The sequence below is a fragment of the Ambystoma mexicanum genome, chromosome 2q, assembly GCF_040938575.1.
Source record: "Ambystoma mexicanum isolate Mex_15411 chromosome 2q, UKY_AmexF1_1, whole genome shotgun sequence".
NCBI classification, from domain to species: Eukaryota; Metazoa; Chordata; class Amphibia; order Caudata; family Ambystomatidae; genus Ambystoma; species Ambystoma mexicanum.
The window spans coordinates 1,282,730,229-1,282,755,009 of NC_090924.1; the positions used below are offsets into that span (position 1 = coordinate 1,282,730,229).

At 45.5% G+C, this 24,781-nt stretch overlaps 1 protein-coding gene across 2 annotated transcripts in view; it reads right to left on the bottom strand.

The window, feature by feature from the left end:
• The window catches only part of TOPBP1 (DNA topoisomerase II binding protein 1), a 1,370,800-nt gene that overhangs the window by 13,822 nt on the left and 1,332,197 nt on the right, over nucleotides 1-24,781 (bottom strand). For both annotated transcript variants that reach the window (XM_069648712.1, XM_069648711.1), the window contains exon 27: nucleotides 15,531-15,692. In XM_069648712.1, the coding sequence (XP_069504813.1) occupies nucleotides 15,531-15,692 (162 nt within the window). The remainder of the gene's footprint in view (nucleotides 1-15,530; nucleotides 15,693-24,781) is intronic.

The following is a 24,781-nucleotide window of genomic DNA, read 5'->3' on the forward strand; positions in this document are numbered from 1 at the left end:
TTCTCTCCATCGGCAGCCGCAGACCCTACCCCTATCCTGTTTGGTGTTCCTGAAGGCTCATGTGTCTCGCCAACTCTATACAACACCTTCACCAAGCCCTTGTTTTATGATCTGGACCATCTGGGTATCACTTACACCAACTATGCAGATGATACGCAGATTCTCCTCCCGCTTTCTGGAGATCATAGTAAGGACACCGAGTTGGTGAACAGGGTATATCTTATCATCCAGGCATGGATGGCCACTCATGGCCTATGCCTGAACGATGATAAGACTGAGCTGATAATCATGGGTACACATGGCAACATTAAAAAACTAGGACAGGAATTTTCCTTATTCAATATTGACGGGAATATCATCAAAGTCTCCAGGGAAGTAAAAACCCTGGGTTTCAACCTTGATTCTACCATGTCCTTTGACAAACAGGTAAAAACCCTTGCGTCCACCACTACCTATACTTGCAAGTTGATAAGAGCTGGCAAGCCATTCCTCTCTAACGACAGCTGCATGATCCTGGCCAGAGCCTTAATACTATCCAGAATCGACTACTGTAATGCTCTATACAGTGATGCCAATAAAGGCACTATCCGGAGGCTACAAACATTACAAAATAATGCACTGAGAGCAGCACTCGGCATTAACAAAAGAACTCGTATCTCTTCCATCAGACACCAACATAAATGGCTTTCTACCAACAACAAAATACAGTTAAAAATGATATCACTGACCCACAAAGCTTTAAACAACGCGGCCCCTAGTTACCTCATAGATAAACTTCATAGAAGAATTTCGCTCAGACCAACTAGAGCTGAAAATGCCAATTGCCTGGCAGTACCTAGATACAGGCTTACCACAATTGGTGGTAACAGTTTCCCAGTGAAGGCTGCTAAACTTTGGAACTTACTGCCACAAAATCTGAGAGTAGACCAACCCTACCTACACTTTAGAAAAAACGCCATCAATCATTTCATCTCTACTGACCAGTAGTCTCCCATCCCATAGGATGTTTCCGCATTTGGCTCAGTATACTCTTACTCGCCTAATATGCCCATTTGAACTTTGTGCCACTATTTGTAAAACTATGTGTAATTTATTCTATTTTTGTGATCCAGTGTATTGTAACCCTGTAAGCCTTGCATTTTCTTACTGCTGCGCCCTGTTACCTTTGAGTCTGGTGCGCATAAAAAGTGAATAAACAAAACAAACCCAAGGCCCAAATCTGTAGGTTGTGCACACGAGCAAATGCCTGCAAAATCTGCTCTCACAAAACACTTTGGGATACCAGTGGTTTCACCTTTTACCTTTGCGCCAAGGTAGGTGAGGTACCGTTTTAGTCGGGACATCTGTGGGAACGCAGGAAGTTAAGACATGTGTTTGTGGTGAGTTTCGGTGGTTTTTTGAGGTGGGAAATGTCTGGAAATTGTTTCTTTTCCTAAATTTCAGACTTTGCCGGAGCTCGTGGGTAATAAATTCTAGGACGATTCGCGCAAGTCAGACCTCTGTGGATTCCCACGGGTTTCTTCTTTTCAGAAATGCATGGTGTTTCCTGTTTTCCTTGGTGGCTGCGACACCCCAGGCCCAATCTGTAGGTTGTCCACAAGAGCACATTCCTGCAAAATCTGCTCTCCCGAAACACATTGGGATACCAGTGGTTTCGCCTTTTCCCTTTGCGCACAGGTAGATGCACCCACACATGTGAGGTACCGATTTCGTCGGGACACCTGTGGGAACACGGAAAGGTAGCACATGTGTTGGTGGCTGCGCGTTTCGGTGGCTTATAGGTGCGAAATGTCTGAAAAGTGTGTTTTTTCCCCTAAATTGCTGAATTCGCCGGGGCTTGTGCGTAATAAATTCTAGGGCGATTTGCGTAAGTCAGACCTCTTTGGATTCCCAGGGTTGTCTTCTTTTCAGAAATGCATTGAGTTTCCAGTTTTCCTTGGTGGCTGCGACACCCCATGCCCAAACCTGTAGGTTGTGCACAAGAGCAAATTCCTGCATAATCTGCTCTCCCGAAACACTTTGGGATACCAGTGGTTTTGCTTTTTCCCTTTGCGCCCACACATGTGCACCCACACATGTGAGGTACTGTTTCGTTGGGACACCTGTGGGAACGCGGGAAGGTAGGACATGTGCTGCTGGCGGTGAGTTCCGGTGGTTTCCAAGTGGGTAATCTCTGGAAATTTTGTTTTTTTTCTTAAATGCCGGACTTTGCCGGGGTTTGTGGGTAATGCATTCTAGGGTGAATCGCGCAAGTCATACCTCTGGATTCCCACGGTTGTCTTTTCAGAAATGCACAGGGTTCCCCGTTTTCTTTGGTGACTGCGATACCCCAGGCCCAAATCTGTAGGTTGTGCACAAGAGCAAATTCCTGCAAAATCTGCTCTCCCAAAACACTTTGTTATACCAGTGGTTTCGCCTTTTCCCTTTGGGCCAGGTAGGTGCACCCACACATGTGAGGTACCATTTTCATCTAGACAGTTGTGGGAACGCAGGAAGGTAAGCCATGTGTTGTTGTCGGCATGTTTCAGTGGTTTCCAGGTGGGACATGACTGAAAATTGTGTTTTTTTTCTCCTAAATTCTGGATTTTGCCGGGGCTTGTGGGTAATACATTCTAGGGCGATTTGCGCAAGTCAGACCTCTGTGGATTCCCACAGGTGTCTTCTTTTCAGAAATGCATGGGGTTTCCTGTTTTCCTGGGTGGCTGCGACACCCCAAACCCAAATCTGTGGGTTGTCCACAAAGCCAAATCCAGTCTTCCCCAGGCCATTTGATGTACCAGTAGTTTGGCCTTCTCATTTTGCGCCCAGGTATGTGCACCCCCACACATGAGGTACCGGTTTCGTCGGCACACCTGTGGAAATGTGGGAAGGTAGGACAATAGTTGTTTTCTCTGGTTTTCATAACCTTTTCATACATTTGCTACTGCACTTTATTACACAACTCTTTCATTTCCCAAATATAACCTACATTTAGTCGCTGCTTCAGGCACTGTGCGCTTTTGTAACCTGCACAAGTCACCTACCCTTCAAAAGGTCTGCCTGTGCTCTTTTGATAAAATGTATGTTTGCCATTCCTCACCAGATTGGTTTTCCTTATTTACACATGCTAAGTACGTCTGTTTAGGCCATCAGCATACAAATCCTATGTACCATGGCTCAGTTTTTGGCTTGTGGTATTGCTTGTTTTGTGAAACATTACGAAAAATTTGCGATTTCCTTACTAGAAGAGTCAGGGGAATGTAGCGATGCATTGTTTTTCATCAATATTCACAGAAGCCATTACACCTTACAGATCCAACCATGTACAGCATATACCGTTTTTTCTGTCATTTTTCCAATTTGTCCCCAAACTATGGGAATTCTACCTACATAGTTGTTGCCTGACCTGTGCAAATGACGCCTTCCTAAACTTTGAATTTTGTCTACTCTTCAGAAATGTATGCCTTTTGTCTTCCCATTCAGCTTTCCTACCCTCCTCTTCCATTCCGTTCAAGCATGTCCTATTGGAAAAAAGGGTAGAATCGCCCACCTCTCACAAAACTGATGGTAACCTAATGCAAATGTTTTGTTTGGTTTCCACTCAACCTGTTCCTGAAAGCCTGGAAAATGGCGAATTCAGAACAGGAAACCATTTGTTCCTAGCTCTTACAAGGAAAAAACCACAGGAATCTTTGTGCAGCATTTTAATGTCATTTTTTGAAAAAACACAAAATGTGCTCTCTTTTTGGTTATTTTCTCTTACCCTCCTACAGCAAACTAGGATTCCTTCGTGGTGTTAGGACTGCCTAGATGTGGGAAGAAAAGGGGCCAAATCAGGCAGAGATATCTCATGTAACAAAGAAGTTACAAGGGATTGAATGGCGACATACCGAAATCACCAAAAAAGGGCTTGGCAGTGGGAGGGAAAACCATTGGTAGTTAAGGAGTTAATCGGCAAAACCTGGAGCTCACTCACATGTCTAGCAGAAGTGATGGCAACCAGGAAAATCAACTTAAGGGGGAGTAATCTTAGAGAACAGGAATGAAGAGGCTCAAACAGAGCGCCCATTAAAAACATCAACACTTATTTCAAATCCGACGCCAGGACAACAACTGGCATTCAGGAAACACGTTAGAAAAACCCCTCAGGAATTGCAGAACGGTTATTTCGAAAAAAGGGAGCCCCGCTCCAGGGTTTTCTTGAAGACCGAAATAACCACAAAATACCCTTTAACTGCAACAATTTTCAGGCCCATGCGGGCCAAGGGTAACAGATAATCCTAAACAGGGGATGTAGAGCAAGTAGAAAGGTCTAGCTATCTCCCTCTGCACCAAGCCGAAAACCTCTGCCACATGCAAGTATAAATGGTTTTGGTGGCAGGCTTTTGGGCAGAGGAGCACGTCCAGAATGTCCTCCGACAAATCACAGCCCTTATACCTCAAACATTGAGCAGCCATGCATGCAGTTTCAGGAGCAGAACCCAACCCTCTGAATGGGATAGGAGGTCTGTCCTCAGCTATAGGAGCCAGGGTGGACAGAAGGCCACGTCCAACGACCCAGGGTACCATGTCCTTCAGACGTAATCCGGAGCAATTAAGATCATTGTGAACCCAAACAGGCGCATGCCTCCTCCAACTAGCAGTATGACTGAGTTTGGCGGGGAAACAGAGCAGACCAAAGTCTCCCTCAATGTCAAGGCGTCACCAGAGCTCCCCGTCCAGGGAATTGCCTGCAATATTGTATTGTATTGATTTTTTATAACGTGCTTAATACCTGTGGGAGGTCGAACATGGTCTGCTCAGAGCATCCTCCAATACGTTCTCCTTGCTGGCCAGGTGGGCCACAGTAAGAGGCATGCTGTTCTCCAGAAACACAGCCGCACTTCTCTCTGCCCGGAGGCCAGGAGCCCCCACACAACCCCTCTTGTTGAGGTAATACATACCAACTGGGTTGTCTGTCCGGACCAACACTGTCGTACCTTTCACACAGAGGAGAAAAGCCTAGGGCCAATCTGATCGCTCCAAACTCCAGCACTCGGATGGAAACCCCAGGCTACGGAGTTGGGCCTCTGCCATCAAAAGGATGCAGGAGGCCATGACTCAGTAATCACAGAAAAGCTTGCGCTGGAAGCCATACCTGTGGTTTGAAGACTTGGACATCTGGTGGATGTTCGCTACTCTTTCCGCAGGCAGGAAACCCCGGCCCAAGTTAGTATCCAATACCGCTCCAATAAATCAGAGGGACTGATACTGGGGCATTTGAGTCTTCCTTAAGTTCAGGCAGAAGCCCAAACTGTGCAACAGTCTGTAGGTCCGGTACAGGTGTGCCAATGCTAGGTCTGCAGAGAGCGCTGACGACCCAATCATCCAGATAGGGACGAGGGATATATGGCCCCCCCCCCTTCTGAGGAGAGCCACCACTGCTAACAGCTTGCTAAAGACACTGGGTGCCAAAGAAAGACCACAAGGCAGAGCCTTTTACTGGCAGTGATTTTCCCCCACTTTGCGTATCAGGTACTTCTTGGGTTTCCTATGAATGGGAACATGGAAGTATGCAGCCTGGAGATCCAGGGAAACCAGATATTTATTTAGGCCCAGGGCCTGCAGAATCTGGGCTAGGGTTACCACATACAAGTTCAGCAGCTGCAGATCCACGGTAGGTCTTAGGCCACTGTCTTTCTTTGGCACCAGAAAATAGGTTGAATACCAACCCCTGGCCCGTTCCAAGCAGAGTACAAGTTCTATGGCCCCTTTTGCCAGATGTTGACAGCGAGGTTCCAGAGGCAAGGGTTGGTGTCAGGGGCAGTGGTGAATGGGGTGAATGGCAAAGGGGAGCAGTAACCCAAGCATCGAAAGTAGTAAGCTTCTATTCTTCGCCCAACTGGGATATCCTGCATCCCACGGGGGACTGATGGCTGAAGTCCCCTTCACAGGGGCTTCGCTCCAGGGCACAGTTGAGGTGGAAGCACACTCCCTGGGAGGGCCCCTGCTCCTTCCTGTGGAGGGTCAGCATTGACCTGGTCTGTCCAAGGCGCCCTGACCTCTAGTACTTGGGGCATATGCAGTGATGGAGCAAATCTTCTGCCCGCAGGACTAGCCGGACGCTGTTGCTGGACTGCGAGCCTCAGTGACTTTGCTGTAGACTTGGGGACATGAAACCCCTGAAGAGACTCATCTGCCTTGCTGCTGAATAAGTTAATGACATCAAAGAGCATGTGAGGAGGTTTCTCCTGAATGTTTGGAGCAAACCTCGACCTGAGTCACGAGAACCTGCAGAAGACCGTTGTGGTGAATCTAGCAATGTCATCATTGCCTCCCCGGGCAAAGTCTCTCCTCATGTGACCAAGGAAAGGCGGAACCTACCTGACCCTAACTCTGGGGGCGGCTATCTGAGGGAGGGCCACATGAGAGAAGACAACCCTTATGGGAGTGTAGTGGACTCGCTAGGTGAACATGGTATCCCCTTTCCCCTTAGAGCCTGACAACACACCCGTAACTCCCCAATCCTCCATGGCATATTGTAATTTTAGACAAGAACATCCAGTCATGACTAATAGCAAAGTTCTGTCATATCCTTATTTGAAAATGTCAGAGAATACTGAGATGAGGAGGACTAGAGCTATGAAGATTGTTGAGTCTAAGAAGAAACACACTCTAGATGTTGGGAGAATTCGATAGGTTCCGGTACATTCAAAAGCACCAAACGCCAGGAAAGATGGAGTCTCACTACTACGACACAAGTCAGGAAATCCAATGGAAGCAAGCTGCAGCATGGAACAAGGAAGCTCCTGGGGCCGCCATCAGAAGAAGCTCTGAAGCGTAAGGTTTGCAGTGTGAATGCAGTGAGCGGATGAAGCTGCGGAGTGAAGTCTGAGGCATTGCGGTAACGCAATGATCGAACGCCCTGGCAGGAGAGTATACCAGTCATAAGCACCCAATGCTGTTAATCCAAATCATTGAAAGCATAATGGGAGAGTCTACCAGAATGACTAAGGAGGGTCTGGGAATCACTCCCACGCTTGTTGATTTTTCTGGAGTCTGTGGAATCCAGGGGAAGGGAGTCAATCCCCCTGGAACTGGAATTGGGACTTATTGTGACCAGGGAATCATGTCCCCCTGGTGCTGTCAAGAGCCTACCAGAAGTAGAGCTGCTTCTTGACCTTGTGGCAATCTGGGAAAGGTCAATTGAGATTATACATTTTAGAAATCTGGGAAAGGTCAAGGGAAGATTCATACCCCTTGAGAGAGTGAACTTTGCGAAACCTGAACAAATTCATTGGAAGGAACACCCCCTCCCCCCACCAGTAAAACACCCCGCCGCCTGAGAATGTTTTCCGCACCTTTCTTTGAAACCTTATGTTGGAACTTTGAAAAGAGCTGTGAATGGCTAGCTGAGAGACATTTCCCTTTTTTCACTTTATATTGAGTTTAGCATTTAAGGGTCAGGTTAGGATTTGTACACAGGACGGAGCTCTTTACTTTGGACATTCTGACACAGACACCATTTACTTTTATTGATGGAGGGAAACCCCTCTTAGAGTTAGGGTGAGATAGGATTTTCTCCAATTCCCCCTTTTTTTATTTTGGTTAATAAAAGTCTATGCCAACCACCATGACACCCCTGTATCCGTGTCTTACTCCAGATTCCTTACACCGTGCTAGTCGGCATGGTCCTTGCTAAGCAGTCCACAGTATCAAAGTCTGACTGCAGAATCTCCTGCACGGCTTATTTGCTATCCCTAATGAAGGCCACAAAGCCCATCACGCATCTCCCATCAGGGATCTGCTCGGATGCCTCTGCAATGGCAGACTACAGTCCAAAGGAGAACTCGGCCAGTGCACAAGATGCATTCATGCATCGAAGCACCAGACTTTAAGAGCTGAAAATCTTTCTCCCCCAAGCATCCAGTCTCTCGCTCTCCCGGGGACAAAGAGGGAAAGGAAGTGGTTTTAAGGATTGATGTAGCCACCTGTACCTCCCAGCTTTCTGGAGAGGCATGTGCCAAAGGAAACAATGGATCAGACGAGGCTGGCCTGTGCTTCTTAGCCAGGTCGCGAAGAACCATGAGGACCAAGGCTGGCTTCGGCCAGAGCTCAACCACTGGCCCTTCCACTGCCTGATTAAAGTGCAGTAGTGTCTCCTTCTAAGAGCCCTCGTGCAGTACGTCAGAGTTCATACTGGATCTTGGGGCATGAAGGGGTTGACAATTCCAAGGTGCCGACCACCTTGGCCATCAAGCGCTGAAAAGCTGGCCAAGGCTTGCATGGGTTAGCACCCTGGAGCATGTCTGCCTCCGGTAACGTGCCTAGTCTACTCACCTCCTGTAAGTCAGCTGTGAGGTCAACAAGATCACCCTGTTCCCCGTAAAACGCCTCTGGAAAATTCCTCATCTTTCTTGGACGGAGCAGTTCTAGACCAAATGACAACGGACCCGTTCCTCATCATAAATGTCCTCCAATCGGGACATGTATGCTCTTCTGGAGGGTGCAACTCCAGTGGCGCTGTGTGAGGAGGGGCCGAAGTCAGAAGACTGACAATCAAAGAAGGAACAGTGTGATCTTTAGATGTGATATTGTCGCGCCTGCTAACAGAGTCCCAGCCAGCTCATCCGAGTGTGGTGGGATCAGCTAGCTTGGCCGAAGCTTCCGAACCGAGGTCATGACCAATGGTGCAGAGTCTGAAGCCGCTGAGGCCTTAGTGATTGTGTCAAGCATCTTCATCCTGAATGCCTCCCATTCCTCAGGAGAAGACTGGGTGGGAAAAGATACCTGTGGAGCCCCTTCCTCTGCGGCATCTCTCAAGTGCTGGCTCTTCTTTGACTTCAAGAAACAATGGTGCTTCAAAGAACCACCAGGAGATCGCAGTGTTTCTTCTTTTTCTTGTCCTTATGGACTGGGGACTGTTCCTGGGTGCCACGGTCAAGGCGTGGCGACCTCAAGCGGGTCAGTTCGACACCTCTCACCTTGTGGAGGAAGGTAAAAAGTTCAGCTTCTCGTTCACGAAGCGTCCTCGTTTGCATCGGTTGACATGACGCGCAACCCTGTGTGCCGCGGCCCTCACCGAGACAGTAAAGACTAATGCGCTGTGGATCCGAAACGGACATGTGATACTGTCATGATGCCCGCTCCCGGGGAGCCGGTTCAAGCCCTGCGTCCCCGAAAGCGGACATCCAGTCCCCAAGGAAGGACCCAGCAACCCCATATAGGGGCCCTTTGGACAGTGTCCTGGCGCCTATGGCGCTAGGCTCATAAAAGACATCAGTCCTAGCGCCATAGGCGCCAGGCTCATTATGGGAGTGCTTGGGTGCACTTACCTGATGCAGACCATGCTGCAGGATCCCGGCCTCCTTGAGGCCTGAAAGGAACTACTTTACCTGTGGGACTAATTTACCATCCGGGCGTGGTCGGGGAAGGATACATACCTGATTGGAGGAAGGATACATACCTGGAACTTCTTCCAAGGCTATTTAAACCCCACCCGAACAGCCACACGTGCTTCGCGTTGTTCTGCATCTAGCAGCTGGACGCTCACCGTGTCTGCTCCTGCATCCTGACTTCTGCCACGCCTGCCAGCATCCTGGATCACCTGCAAAGGAAGAGAAGAAGAGAACAGAAGAAGGAAAAGTCCTTACCTGCTAAATCCGCATCCCGGAGACATCTCGCCGACAATCCTGAAAAGGAAGACTTTAATTTAAAAGCTCATTGCGTCGATCGCTGCAGCGCCGCATTCCACTCACCTTTACAGGGCGCCTCCATGTTCAGCAGCGATCATCCGGATTCGCAGTCACGCCCCAGCGCCTAGGGAGAAAAAAGATCAGAACAAAAGGTGAGAGAGAGAAGGGAATAAGGAAAGCTAAATCTCCATGTTAAGACTTACCTGTTGATTCATTCCCTCTTCATTTCGGGTCAGCGCCGCATCCTGGCATTTCCGGACCCCGGCCCCTAAGGGGAAAAAGAGACATCAGCGTTAATGAACGAATGAAAAGACATTGCCAAAAAACGCTCATTAAAGATTTACCTGATTTCTACAAGGATTTCACCTCTCATCTCGGGTCGGTGCCTGTTCCCCGGCATTCCGTACCCCGGCCCCTATGGGGAAAAAGACACTAGCATTAGTACATTAATGCATGGACACAAGGGGAACCTCTTATCAAAAAACTTACCTGGAAGCCAAGCAAGTTTGGTTCTCACCAATCCGAAAATCCAGTGAAGTAACTGGATACCAACGCGCCCCTGCATCAGAAGCAGGATGGAGAGCTCGTCCTTCCAGACCCTAAGGTGAGACGCTACGAGAAATCACAGAAGGGTTTCGAGGAGGGTGAGAGGGGAAAGTGGGAGGCCGATTGCATTACCCCGCAGACAGTTAATCCCCTATTTTTGCCTACAGAAGGATACTTCTGCGAGCCAGGCAAGCCAGAATTGGGGGCCCGGTCCAGTCCGTCTTCCGAACCCTGCGCATCACCTTAGAAGAGGTCACAGCAGCGCGAACCAGGCCAGCGCCTCCCTGGGAGTCAGGTGAGTGTAACAGATACCCATAATCCACACAGGGTTTTAAACCGCTGGATTTGACATTACGTTGAATAACTAAGGACAAGAAGTGACTCATTTGAGAAAACAAACAGGTTTTAAAGAGCGGTGTTCCTAAAGCCAACAGCTTGCATGGAAAAAAGGAACTGAAGGCCACGGTACATGCTGCCTCTATTTATACTGCCCATGACGTCATGTCCGGCGCGAGGCGCATAGTGGCGTCGGGCGTAACAGTCACAGAGCCACGCTGCGCCACCTGTTGGTGGAATGGTTTTCAAAGAGCATCTGCGCTGGGAGATAGATATCATAGATGAGTAATCCGTGGGAGAAAGGAGTCCATTAGAAGTGTCTTTTGGCTAGTCAGGCTCCAGATCTGACCCCTCAAACATGAGTTTCCACCAATCGTCAGCGCAATATGTTTGGTGTTCACAAATGATGCGGCCAAGTAACCAAGTTCGTAGGTGTTAGGGAGAATTCTCTTATAAGGCTAATTTCCCAAACCTAGTGAGTCACACAGCAGTTTTGCTGGATTTTTGGGGTTTGTTTTTTCTCCTGCTAAGAGTGAGACTCTTTTTCTCCCACTCTTAGGCATGATTTGAGGTATTTCTTTGACTTGTTGTGTGCTTATGGGCTATGGGGTCTTTTTACTCCATAGGGTATCATCTGTTTTAGTGTATGTGTTACATAGCACCCTCAGTGTAGTAACACAGGGGTGTCATAGTGACCCCCAAACAGACTTCATACCCTGGGACTGACTACTGTCTCCCAGGGCATGTAAAGTCACCATTGGCTTTACTAGTCCAAAATTGTGAACAGAACCAGAACAAACCAACATATTGTGGAAGTACTGGAAGTGGTTAATTAGATTGCCCCTAGATCTGTTTCCAAGGGGGCACTGTCCCGCCCCCCCCTTGTCGAGTTTCTGGCTGGTGGTAGTCGTTACCACGCAAAATATTCCACCGGAATATTTCCTATGGGATTTTCCCATTGGTTTTAAACGCACCACTTTTTGGTGCAATGTTAAAGATACCGCGGGTTTATTTAATATAAAATCACCGGTTGGGTCTTTTCGCCAGAACTCTTTTCCAAAATGGCGTTTGTGTCCGTCTCTAACTCCAACCAAGGTCAGGCCCTTTGTTCCAATTTTTTGGCGGGTCTCTCCACAGAAGCCCTCCAACTGGTGCCATTCTGTCTGGGTTCCACAGGATGTGGCGGTGGGGGAATTGGCACCCTGGACTGCGTTGCCTTAGCAACCCAAGTCACACTCGGTTCTGATTGGCCCAGTGGTGAGCCCCCCGGCTCACCACTTAGCATGTATGAGTGACAGCTAGGCTGTTGAATGGGGGTTTTTCTGCATAAAAGCAGGGCTTTTGGGACTGGAACTTCAGACGTCGCCACAGGACCTAAGAAATCCGAAGAGGGGAGAAGCTGAGCCATCTGCAACGACGACACCACCGGTGGAGCCATGCTGCAACGACCTCCCCACTTTCCCGACGACGAGAGAAGATCTTCTGCTGAAAGAGTCTTCTTCCTCTGAGCTGGTGGGATCAACCAGTTCGCCATTTCGCCTTCCAGGACGTCTCTTGGACGAATCGCCCGTGCCAAGCACCTCGCCGGCCAGATAGCCAAGCTTCACCACTGTGACCGCGAATAACAGGAACGCACCTTTTAACCGACGAACTCCGCAGCTGGTCTCTTCCCTAGGCAGTGCAACGACTCCAAGTTTCCTCCTCGACGAGATCTTCTCTTCCCCTGGTCGAAACCAAGAACTGCACCCTCTGCCAGGAACAACTGCCACCGCTAGAGCTTCCTCAACTTTAAAGGTACTGTGTTCCTCCACAACGAGGGCCGTGAGGGGGGGTTGACCACCAGTACCTCAGCCTTGTCTCCATTTGACTTCAACCAGTTACTGCCCAGTCACCTGCCCACAACCGCCAGGCAACCCATAAGCTGAGACGCTGTGTCTGGCCAGGCCAAATCCAGTTGGATGATGATTTGTATGTCATTACCATAGGGGTAGCAGCGTAAACTGTGGGAGTGGATTACCAAGACAAGAGGCAGAATATAAATGTTCAACAGGGGTGGACGCCTGTGGAACCCCACAGTAAAGCAGAATAGGAGAAGAAGAAAAAGAAGATGGCGCTAACGTCTGGCTACTGCCTGTCAACAAGGATGCAAACCAGGAAAGGACCTGTCCCGAAAGGCCGGCCAGGGTAAGACAATTAAGCAACACAGTGTGGTCCATTGTGTCGAAGGCCGCTGATACGTCTAAAAGAATCAGGGTCCCCACCCCACGATGGTCTGCCAGTCAAGTGAGGTCACCTAGTGCTGAGACAAGTACACTTTCTATACCTCGACCAGGACGGAAGCCAGACTAGAAAGGATCAAGAAATTCAGAGTGTTCCAGAAAAGAGGTAAGCAAAGGGAAGATTAAAGATTCACGTAGTTTCATAAAGAATGGGAGAAGTGAGATGGGGCAGAAGTTAGCAAGGGTGGTGGAGTCAAGTGAGGACTTTTTCAAGAGTGGAACGACAAGGTATTATGTCAGTTCTAACGGAATCACTCCCAGTGAACAAGAGAGATTGACTGCCTGAGCACTGTGCGACTTGCAGCATGATATCCTGACTGACCCCCAAAGTAATTGCATCTAAAGGCAATGCAGATTTGAGCCGTTTAGTGACTCTGAGAATGTCATCACAGGAGAAGGGAAAGTAGACCTCAGCTCGACAGGGGGGCGAGGGGACACAGGAGGAAACGACTCGTCTGAAGGATCAATATTCAGGTTAGTCAGACGGATATGGTCTTGTAGATCACTGACTTAAAAAAAAAAAAAACGTCAGAGAGACTGAGTGGGGGGGTTATGTCAGCACGAATATCGATGTTTGCCGAAAGCAAGCATACCAAGTCAAAGAGCTCCTTGGGCTGGTTCAGGGCACTCCACTTTTTGGGTGTAGAAAGTGGCTTTAGCAAGGCGAATCACCCGATGGCAAGTTTTGGAGCTTTGTGCAAAGCTGATCCTGTCTGCCGGTAGATACGACCTCTGCCATTTATGCTCAGGCTGGCGTTAGTTTAAATGCAATACTTTCAAGTTTGATTTGATTTATTTGTATAGCGCGAGAAGGACAAACCTATTTGGGCGCAGATGTTATATCAATTCATAAAGAGAGAATAGAAAGGTTTTGTATTTGCATGAACAGGCAACCCATGGAAACTGATAAGGTCAGAAGTCCCTGGTTGGCTCAATGTTCATTTAATAAAATAAGTCTTTACTGCTTTTTGGAAAAGACTCAATGATTTAGCGGCCCAAGTTTTTAGTGGCAGTCTATTACAGACTCTAGTTCCATAGACCGCAAAGCTCTGGTCACCTCTGAGCACACAGGAAGATAAAGGGATACTTTTTCTCCTCAGACCGGAGTGTTCAAGCTGGACTATGCAGTTGAAGTTTGTCTGCCAAATATTGCGGGGCCAGATCATTTAAACATTTAAAAACAAGGCATAGTACTTTAAAATCTATTCTGTCCCTCACCGACAACCAATGCAGTGAGTGTCGGAACCCCGAAATATGGTCCGATTTCTTAGCCCCCACACCCAGTCTCACTGCAGCGTTATGTGCTCTCTGCAGCCGTTATCATCATACCAGGGTTTGGAGGTTCAATCAGCATCCCTTCCTAATTTTAGTAGGGCCAAGGAGTCAGCCACTGAAGAAAATATCTGGGTTAAAAAAGAAAAGTCCACTTGGTGGCTAGTATTACATTTTATCCTGAATATTTTTAATGATGTCTTCCTTAGCTACACTATTCCAGCTGTGTTTCAGAGGTTTTCTTAGTTCGGGAGTAGAACAGGTGGGTTAGTAGGAATAAGGAATGGGTCCACCAAGTGGTCAGACCAGAGAATCGGGCTTGATGCATCTTTTACAGCTTCAGAAGACAAATGATCCCCCCCCTCCCTTCAGCAACACCGATCTACTTTCACACCTAATCTTGAGCCCTGATTGTAGGGAGGCTTTCTACCCTTTGTTTTAAATTGCATTGGCTCTTGTATTTTTATAGCCCCACCACTTTTCCTATCATGCTCTGCTTTCTGGTCTCTGTCACATGAAAGGGGAAGTTCAGGTGACATGAACCAGATTGGCCATCCTGGAATTTCTTGTTTACTCTTGTGGAAGCCACTCTCTGAAGCGGCTACATATTGGAGGTTGAATGTCAATGAAATGCTAGTTTTTAGGTAATTCACTTTAATCTTTTGAGATTATGGGCAATTTTTCACAATATGTATATTTAAAGGTAGATTAACAGGTAACAAACCACCTGGTCCGAACGAGAGACAAACTGGTAGGAACAAAAGCACAAAAATGGCACCCAAACCCAAAAAGGATTTCCAGTAGACCATTTGTGTGGCAAACGTCTGATGGATATGGGTTGAGGATATGATTTATGTGCACAATCTGTTAGAGTGACTAAGCCACCACTAGTTCCATCAGTATTTACTTAAATAGGAAATTGACAGCCCAATGTGCTTTGCCAGGATATTGGTGTCAGTGTTCAAATTCATGGATCCCCTGCTTCTCGCCTTTCAAAGCTGTATGTGCAGGTCTATGGGCTCCCCCAACCCCCACCACAGCACTCAGAATATCAGTCAGTTTGGAAAGAGACAGCTGCCTAATCTAAAATTAAGGAGGTCCTTCTAAGTTTAGAAGTTAAAAGTGGACACCTTCATGTGTGTATTTTGTGTCATTTAATTCACTAGCAATTCCACTTCCAAGAGATTCATACAAATAAATAAGATGGTAATCTGCAATGTATGTCAGCTACAAAAGGTTGATCTTAAAATGAAAAAAAACCACCAACAAAGTGAATTGCTTTGTACTCACAGAGATAAATGTATAAAGCAAATGTGCAGATGTATATATTGCCTAAATTGGTACATTCCCAGAGTTAAATGTGAACTTCAGCATGTGGTTAAGAAAAACTACTTTTTTCAGTATGTTACTGTGCTATGTTCTTGTATACACTTCACATACATACCTGCATAAGATACTCAGCAATATATTCTGGTTTCAAGCAGTTTACCCCCTGAGCTGCAGCCTCTGCCACATTTACCCTTGCATCATCTGGTTTTAGTTTACTGAAATCTGCAAAAAGGTGCGTCGCTTCCTTAAAGAGTGATGGATGATGGCCAAGAAACACCTGCAGATCATGATGTAAGAAAACAAAATAAACTCTCAGTTCCATTTGCAAGCATGTGTATTTACAAACTAATTTAGACTTGCAGACTCAAAACATCAAATCAATGAGGAGATAGCTGAACTAGACATATGTAACACTAAATAAAAGTAGATAGATTTCCTGTGCCGGTGCCCCTGTCAGTAGGCGTCTTTCCTCACCCGCCCTGCCTGAGCCTTGGGTTGGGTTGGCTTGCAGCTCAAATGCAAACGACATCATGGAGGCAATGGAAGCGGTGAGTGACCTGACCAAGTTTCTACCATGCCCTGTTCATAACATTAACATAGTTATTGTAGCAACCACGGCATCTCACATGGTGGAACCCTCAGGGTTTCAGCCAGCGGAGTTGGTTCCTGACGTGATTGAGCTAACAGGAACAGCTAAATCTGCGAATTGTAAGATGACCATTGAGTGGTCTGATGAAAGGTTGAGGACAATAGAAAATCCCCCTCAGGAATCCTCATTAGTCCTGACGCCGCCAAAATTGAGTATGCCACAAGGCGAGTTCCAAACTGCTTTGGAGAAATGTATGGAATCAGCAGATAGTGGAGAGGGGGGCACTAATAGCATTAATAGCAAGGTACCTCAACAGAACCCCACATAGAGTCCCACTGTACTGTTCCCTTGTGGGGAGAATCAGTTGGTGAGAGGAGACGGGGGTATGTTGTGTGAGGGGGAAGGTGATAACAAAAAGGCACCTCAGCAGAACGCCGCACAGAGCCCTACTGCATTGCTCCCTTGCAGGGATTATCAGTTGGCAAAAGGAGATGGGGGAGAGGGGAAGGTCATCGTGCGTGTGGCCCCCAACTAAGAGGGGAGATCTGACAAATGAGCTTTGCGGCCATTATGTATTACAAGGAGGGGGGGAAGCCCCTATCCTCCTAAACATTGGTCCATGGAAACTAGAAAACATGTAGCTGTCCCGTATCAACATCCCGATAGAAACATTTGGAAACCAAGAGGCTTGGCCAAGTTTGACCTAACAACCAGGAATTATTTCAGCTACCCAAATTCGGCACCACCCAGGCAGGGCGTGGTATGATTTAGAGGTAATTTGGGAGCAGAGATTCCAGATCAGCTTTTTCTGGAATCTGCATCAACGTTGGAAAGAGTCCTCAACCACGCCCTACTTTATGACTGCCTCAATTACCTCAAATACCCAACAGTTTCAAAGCTATGATTTAGGGGATGTAGACACTTTGGATTTGAATAATCCCCCCTTTCCAAGAAATCAACCAGTGTATTCAAGACATATCTCGGCCGCCTCTGAGCAAAGTGAGATCAGGGGGGCTCAAACCCACCAACAAATTGGTGTTAGATAAATCATCATCATCTGACAAAGTGGGGGTCAAGGTAGTTTTCAAACAACTCAAGAGGCAAACAATGAGTACAAGGTGAATAAAAATCAGGAAAACCCATAAACAGACGAAGATCTTTCAACAATAAGGACACTGACAGCCATCATGGCCCCTTTCATGAAGCTCTACGAGCAAGTAGGAGAGCAACTGAAGGACCAAACGACAATTTTGGCCATGCTAACATCTAAAATGATATTCTTGGAAGCATTTATTACAGCCATCCAAAAAGATATGGATTCAAGTATCACAGGGTTACTTCACACGATTTTAGATCCCTTGATTAAGGAGAAGGAAAAGCGGTGAATGTCAAGGACCTTTGACTTCAAGGAAATGAAGACCCTCAACGAAAAAAGAACTGAGGGAATAAATGATCCACTTGAAGAAGAAGAACTCAAGCCGCTAGTGATAGTGGGGGGAGAAGAAAATGAAACAGGTTGCCCCAAACAATCCACTCTAATGTCACCAAGAGAGGAAGAGCGACCAAAAGTGCACAATCAAAACCCTGAGTTGACATCTAATATAACCTTGGGGAAAAAACATCAGTATGCAGAAAGGCTTACAGGTCTGTGCAGGGGGAGAGAAGCAATTGGATCAGGAAAAAAAAAGAAATCACATATTCTGCCGAAACAACTGTATCCAATCTTTATGAAAGGTCAATGTAGACAACAGGCAACGACGCAGAATGACAGGGGGAAACCCAAATCAGCCCCAAGGAAGAAAGGTTTGCTGCCCCAAGAAAAAAAGGGGAAATTGCAGGCAACTCAGAAATCAAAGAACCAGAAAATACTGGCTAAGCAAAGAGGGATGGTAGTTAAAAAATGTATTAATAACATCTCAGTTCCACCTAAGAATATCATACCCACCCCAGAGAAGATCATCAAACTTTCGCAGACAGGTTTTTTGGGCATAAACCAACATCAAGATGGGTAGCAAGAAAAAACGAGGGAAATTACAGGAGAAGCCAGTAGCCCCGCAATAGATCTGATGGATATTTCAACCTATTCAATTTCAGATTACGCTACGGATGGAGACCAAGAAAATGATGAAGAACATAGTGAGGAAGAAGCATTGGATAAAACTATGAGGGGCTAGAGGGCCTCAAAGATCCCATTTGTTTACAAATAGAAAAACCAAAAGATAATTGGCTAGCAAGCAAAGCCCGGCAAGACGTCAAATTAGAGCAGGACAACAATAATTCCATTAGAAATACTGAAGGAAAAGGATCACCTTGGAATTCTAAGCCCGGCTTCAGCCAAGATGTGCGAGCCCATTCACACCCAGGAGAGAAGTGGCAATAACTAAACTGAAGCAGATAGACGCAACAGAATCTTGCCTCTAAAACTACTGTGCCCCTTGGTTAGAAGAGAGGAGAGATTGAATTCAAAGGACTCCACGCAAAGGAAAAATCGAGGAGGATCCGAGGCAAACAGAACTTGGGGCTACCAAGAAAGACTCCTTTTAGAAAGGATGACCCTGGAATCAGATGGGCTAATCCTAAACAGGGCGAACGTCTTAAGATTATTACATCATGTCCAGTCACTACGACCGCTGTCATCCGATCTGGCTATAGTGGAGTTTGTGGACGATGAGCGAACGGATAATCTATCCCACTACACCCCTTATAAAACAACTCTTAAGACATGAAGCGCTTCTATTGAGACTGTTGGGGTTTGATTTGACAGAACAAAAAATCATTAAGATCAGCAAAGATACCCCCCTACAAAACAAGATGATTGGAGACCCCAGAGATCAGCAAGAGGAGGGGACAACCGAGGGCGGTCGCGAGACAGGCTTCGTACCCAAAGTTTGTTGAGTAGATAGAGGGACAAAAAAATCAAGTTCCCTGAGGAGAGAGACTAATAGGGACAATAGGACTAGCCACAGACGGAGTCTTTACAACAGGAGAAATTATCACGATAGAACAACTTTACGAAAAGAAGAGAGGGAGAGTACATGGATCTGAAGAAAACTAGAAATGGCTGATGAACAGATAAAATCAATAAGCCATAGAATCAACAACTTAGTGACCTGAAACCCCTTACAGTGAGTTTTAAACATCTGCTGACCAAAGGGGACGCCAAAATTAAAGACCACGACATTCTTTTTTCAGGAAACCTGGTTAGGAGTATTGCCTCTGATAGATGGCTACTCGTCGCATCTCAATCCGGCGACCAAAGGAGAGAAAGGCCGGCCCATGTCTGGTCTTACTTATACTGATAAAAAATGAACTTCAATTTACGGTATTGGAAGAATTGTTGCCGTCCCCGCTTATCCAAATAGTGGTGGGGAAAATAGAACGGCAAAAATCAGAGAGAGGGGAAAATTGTCATCTTGTTTAATTGGTACTGGAATCCTGCAAGTATAGCAAGTATGAATTTTCCAACTCAAGTGGCTAATTGGATTGAGAAATGTAGGTTTAAATGGAATGATCCCTGGTATGTGATCTGTGGTGATCTGAACGCAGTATGTGAGGATAACCTTGGAGCCCCAACTTTACATTACCCAATTAAAGTTACGGCAGCAGAAAAAAGGGGAGTCATGTGGAGGGAAACAATTGAACCACTAGATGTGGCAATATACTACTGGTGATATTACGGCGAAGATCACAAGAAAGGGGAACAGTGGGGGTCAGGTGCTTGATTACATCTGCATCTCAGGAGAGATGGTGGATGGGGCAAATAGGTTAACAGTGGAGCACATGGACAAGAGCAATCATAAACTACTGTCAGCAAAATTGATCCCTGTTCATTTAAAACAGGGTTCTTTTTACCACACAGATGTAAAATTAACCATGGGGAGGAACAGAGTTAAAATCGCTCTGCAAAACATAGTGCCACTAACTAACCAACTGAGAACGGCCATTGATTATTCCCAAGTGGATGGAGAATTGAGACCCATAAAATATTTGGGCCCATTTAATCTGTTCGAGTTTAAAATCGGACCCATTGTATTAAAACCCCACTTCCACATCAGCATGCTTACGACAGAACTATTGTAAAAGAGAAGAAAAACATGAGAAAAAAGATTGCTTTGCTCAGAAATGATAGCTTGTTAGTTGCAGAGACTCTTCGGAAAAAGATTCGACAACACTACCACAACTGGCTAGATTCGACAACACTACCACAACTGGCTACGTCGCTATAAAAAACCACTGCTGTGGAATGATGCAGAGAAAATGCTATCTTTGCTTAGCAATAAAAACACGGCGGAGATGTGGAGAATAATAAATCAGCAGGACACTCCACGGGAATCGGTAATGCTAAACCCAATTCCAGCAACAACTTGGATAAATTATTTTGGCTCATTTTGTGAGGTCGATTCGAAGAAGGTCCGGGCGAATTCTCCATCAAGCCCAAAGTGGGAGTTGATTGAAAGTGATCCCAGTGCAATTGCAGAAATCATTTTTATATCTTCAAATTCAAGAGCTCTGGGGCCTGATGGTCTAACCAATGTAATTCTAAAACAAGACATAGACCAATAGGTGACAAATCTGTCTATCTTGTTTAGATATATAATCAAATCCTGGAAGATCCCGATATCATGGAAGGAGTCTATTATCCCTATCCAAAAGAAGGGGGCAAGGGCAGATCCTGTGAACTATCGCCCAATAGCCCTGTTAGATATTCCTGGAAAAATGTTTGCTTCTCTAATAATGAAGCCCTTAAGAAGTTGGGCGACGGCTTCAGGCCACAAGGATATTTGGCAGTCTGGATTCGAAAGAGGTATGGGCACAAGTATTAACATCTTTATAATAAACTTGCTAAAAGCCTGCATTGAAAACAACAAAGACAAGAAAATCTACATTGCGTTTATAGACCCAACGCAAGCGTTTGATCTAGTTAGTCGCCCGACACTATGGTCAAAATTACATCAGTGGAGATGTCCTTGCTGCTTGTTGGCCCCAATTAAAGATCTGCACAGTGAGACATCGATAAAAGTAAGATTGAATGGAGCGGGGCTTCTAACAAAAGCAATAGCCACAAATAAGGGCTTGAAGCAGGGGTGCCCTTTGGCCCCAGAGCTCTTCAAACTCTTTATATCCAACATCGACACAGCATGATCTGCTTTCCTCCAAAAATAGCCAACATGGAAGTAGGGAGACTTCTTTACGCTGACAACGTGGTTCTTATGGACCAAACCCCGGTTGGGTTGCAGAGACAATTGGCTGCTTAATAGACTTATATCGAAAACAATGGGCTGATCATCAACCCGAAGAAATCATTTATTCTTCCTTTAGGATGTCGACAAGGAAAGCTTAAGCAAAAACACTATGCATGGAACCTTAAAGGAACAAACATACCGGTGGTTGCCTCCCTTACCTATTTGGGAGTATGTTTAAACACTAGCTCCATCGAAGCACCGAGATACCAGTCTCTTATAAGGAAAGCACAGCATCTAGCAGGACAAGGTAAGGTGTTACTTAAAAAATATGGTGGCTATTCAATGATCCCATTGACAGATTCTACCAGTCAAAAGTGTCAGCAATTCTAATTTATGGAGAAGAAGGCTCCCTTCGATTCAATCCTTTGAATTGGGCAAAAATAGAAGGAGCCTTTTGGAAAAGAGCACTGAACCGTCTGAGAAGCACCCTAATACAAGCACTGAGGATGGAACTAGGTCTTACCTCCCTAAGGGCAATAGCTGAATGCAAAGTATTGGCCTTTTACAGAAAATGCATTCAAGAGGAGGTGAGAGGAGGGTTAAAATGATAAAATGGGAAGGAAAATGCCAAATACTGTTCACCAGTATGGAGGAATCACCCCAATCCCTGATCAATAACCCAGATAAAACTAAGAAGAAACTGTTTAACCAGGGCATTGGATTGGATTAAAACACAAGCTGAAAGACAGAAATACAGAATGCATGGGAAACCACTGGAGGATAGCCGCAAATTAAACACCTTACCAAGGTACCTGCAAGTTTTCCCAAATTGGTTTTTATGGGATAATTTTTTTCGCTTCCGTCTGAATTTATTTCAAACCAAGGAGACAAGGAATTGGGGAAAATCAGACGGTAATATATTGATCTGCAGATTGTGCCATGCCGAAGACTCACAGGAATCCATATAACATCTGGTAATGGACTGTCAAGCCTTGGAACAGCAAAGAAGGAAGTCAATGTGGGAAGTGATAATCAAATACGCCAGGGAACTGGAGAGGACTGGTGGAAAATTCTGCTTTCAGGAGAAAAGACTTCAATAACCTTGGCTTTGGTCAAATTTCTAATGGTAAACAAAAAAAAGTTGGAAGAGTAATTGAAGATCCTGCCAGATACTCTCTTCTTAAACTGTGAAATGTTTCATGTATATGATGCTAGATGTTTTCTTTTTATCTTTTATCTCTTATACATTATGGACCAGGGTGGTTAAAAGTTGTCAATATGTATAACCAACATGAGCCACTTTAAATAATGAAAAAAATTTAAAAAGCCAGCGAGTTACAAAACCGGCCTGTTGCTGGTTACTGAGGAAGAAGCAGACGCACTGCCTCTTACTTGGGAAAGAGCGGTAGAAGCAGACGTGCATTGTCTTACTTGGAAGAGGGGAGAGGAATCAGACATGCAGAGTCTTACCTGGAGAAGAGAGAGCGAGAGCTGGATGCGCAGCATCCTGGCTCCAACAGGGAACGCAAAGCCGAGATAGATGCGCAGGGTCTTACCTGGACGAAAACCAAAGAAGCAGATGGACACAGAGTGTCACAGAGCAACGAGAGAGAGACCGAACGTGGTGGCGTGACCACGAAAAGACTTGTGGTGGACCAGGAGCCCCCCCAAACAACACTAACCATCCTGCAGGCAAACCAGAATGGTACGGGAAGTAACTTATGACAATCCTTGACAACGGCATGAGAAAGAAAACGAGTAAGAGAGAAACCAGACAGTACAGAGAATCAACCCTGAGCCACAAGAAGCCCTGAGGACATTTCCGCTGAAGTCCCAGGTAACGAGGAAAACGGGAAACCGAGGCGGGGAAGTAAGAATCATTATAGCACTAATCCTACTCGTCCCAGTCAAAGTAAGGAGACTGTGAACTTGAAGCAAGACGAGTGAAGGATAATCATTCTGGGATCGATTATACTAGTCCCAGTCAGAGTAAAGAAATCACATTTTTTTGAAATTGTGCATTTGGTTTATTTTCAAAACATTAAGCACATCAATCAATCAGTGAAACAACAGAAAAAACGAAATGTCATGAATAGAAAACAAAACATTTGACAGAAGGATAAAACTCATTTCATCTGAATCTCCATACAAGTTAAAAATATATATGTAAAAAATGTATGATAAAAAGAAGAAAACACAAAAGCTATTTACATTGCATAGAAAACAAAACATACACTGGTTTGTTCAATATTTAGTGTACCTATATCATTTTATCGAATCGCCTCAAGGCCTCTTTCCAAACTGCAAAGGCTGCTGCAGTGATTACTATCGAGTGCACCCCAATTAGTGTTGACCAAAATTGGTCGTATGAAATACTTTGGGCATTTGCGACGTATCCACAGTAGCCTTTCATATATAACAAGTTACCATCTCTGGGCAAGCCGTTAATGTATGTCAAGCGGACGCGACTTCCTTGTGGCAAAGATGGCATTAGCTTTCTGTTAATGGAATGGTTTGCCATATGCCCAAAAGTTCTTTTGTGGGGAGTAAATTTAACCGTAATGACAGTATGAAATGTTTTCACTCGATGGCATATGGTTTTGTCAGGTAGCTATTAGGTGTGTAAAAAGGGAAACTTTGATACAAGTATTATCTGCATCTTTTCCTCAAATGCAGCCTGTCTAAATTGTTGGCTGTATCCCACAATTTTGATTTGTTTTTTATTATCGTCTCGTAACTGGGTTTGGATTTGAAAATATCAGGACCGATGTTAAGAAGTCCTAAATATGCCTTTGTCGAGCATTTTTTTGTTATAAAATTGTTTTCTACTTTGTCATCAATTTGCCAAAAAGGTGCATTAAATCGTTTAAGGGAAGGCTTTTTTTTCAAAGGTTTAGCATGTAGCAGTATTTTCCGAACATTCCATATTGACACTAATGAAGGCAGACCAAATTCTAATCTGAGCGCCTCTACCGGCACCGAGTTGGGTAGGTTTATCACTGTACGAATTTACCTTCAAGTTTGTCTAACCAACAAACATGAGTGGTAGGTAACGAGTCAAGCGCGTATAAAATGGTAGAAATTATACTGATGCAATATAGTTTTTCAAGACTAACCAGTTGTTCCATGTTTTTTCCATAGCGACCTCAGCTTAATACGATGGTGGAGGTTTTATTAACACAAAGAAGCCTAAATACGTGAAAACCCTTGTACGTTCTAGGGCAGTATGTTGCAGTTTCCATACAAAAAGATTTTTCTCTGAGGTGCTTCTGCTCAGGCACATGGTTTTAGAAGTATAAATGATCATGTGGTACTTTTTGCATATGCTACTAGTGCATCTATTGTTCTCTGTAGTACGATCAGAGTCTGATCGAATAATATTATGTCATCAGTGTACAATAGACACAAAATTTGTTCACCATTTATCTTAGGTGGAAAATGTTGGGCTTGTTGCAGTTCGTGCTCTAGGTCAGCAGTGTAGAGATTGTATAATATAGGACCCAGAACACAGCCTTGTTTCAGGACCTGATTTGTTTGATAATTGGTATGAGGACCTAGAGAATTCAATCTGATTGTAATTGAGGTGTTCGTGTA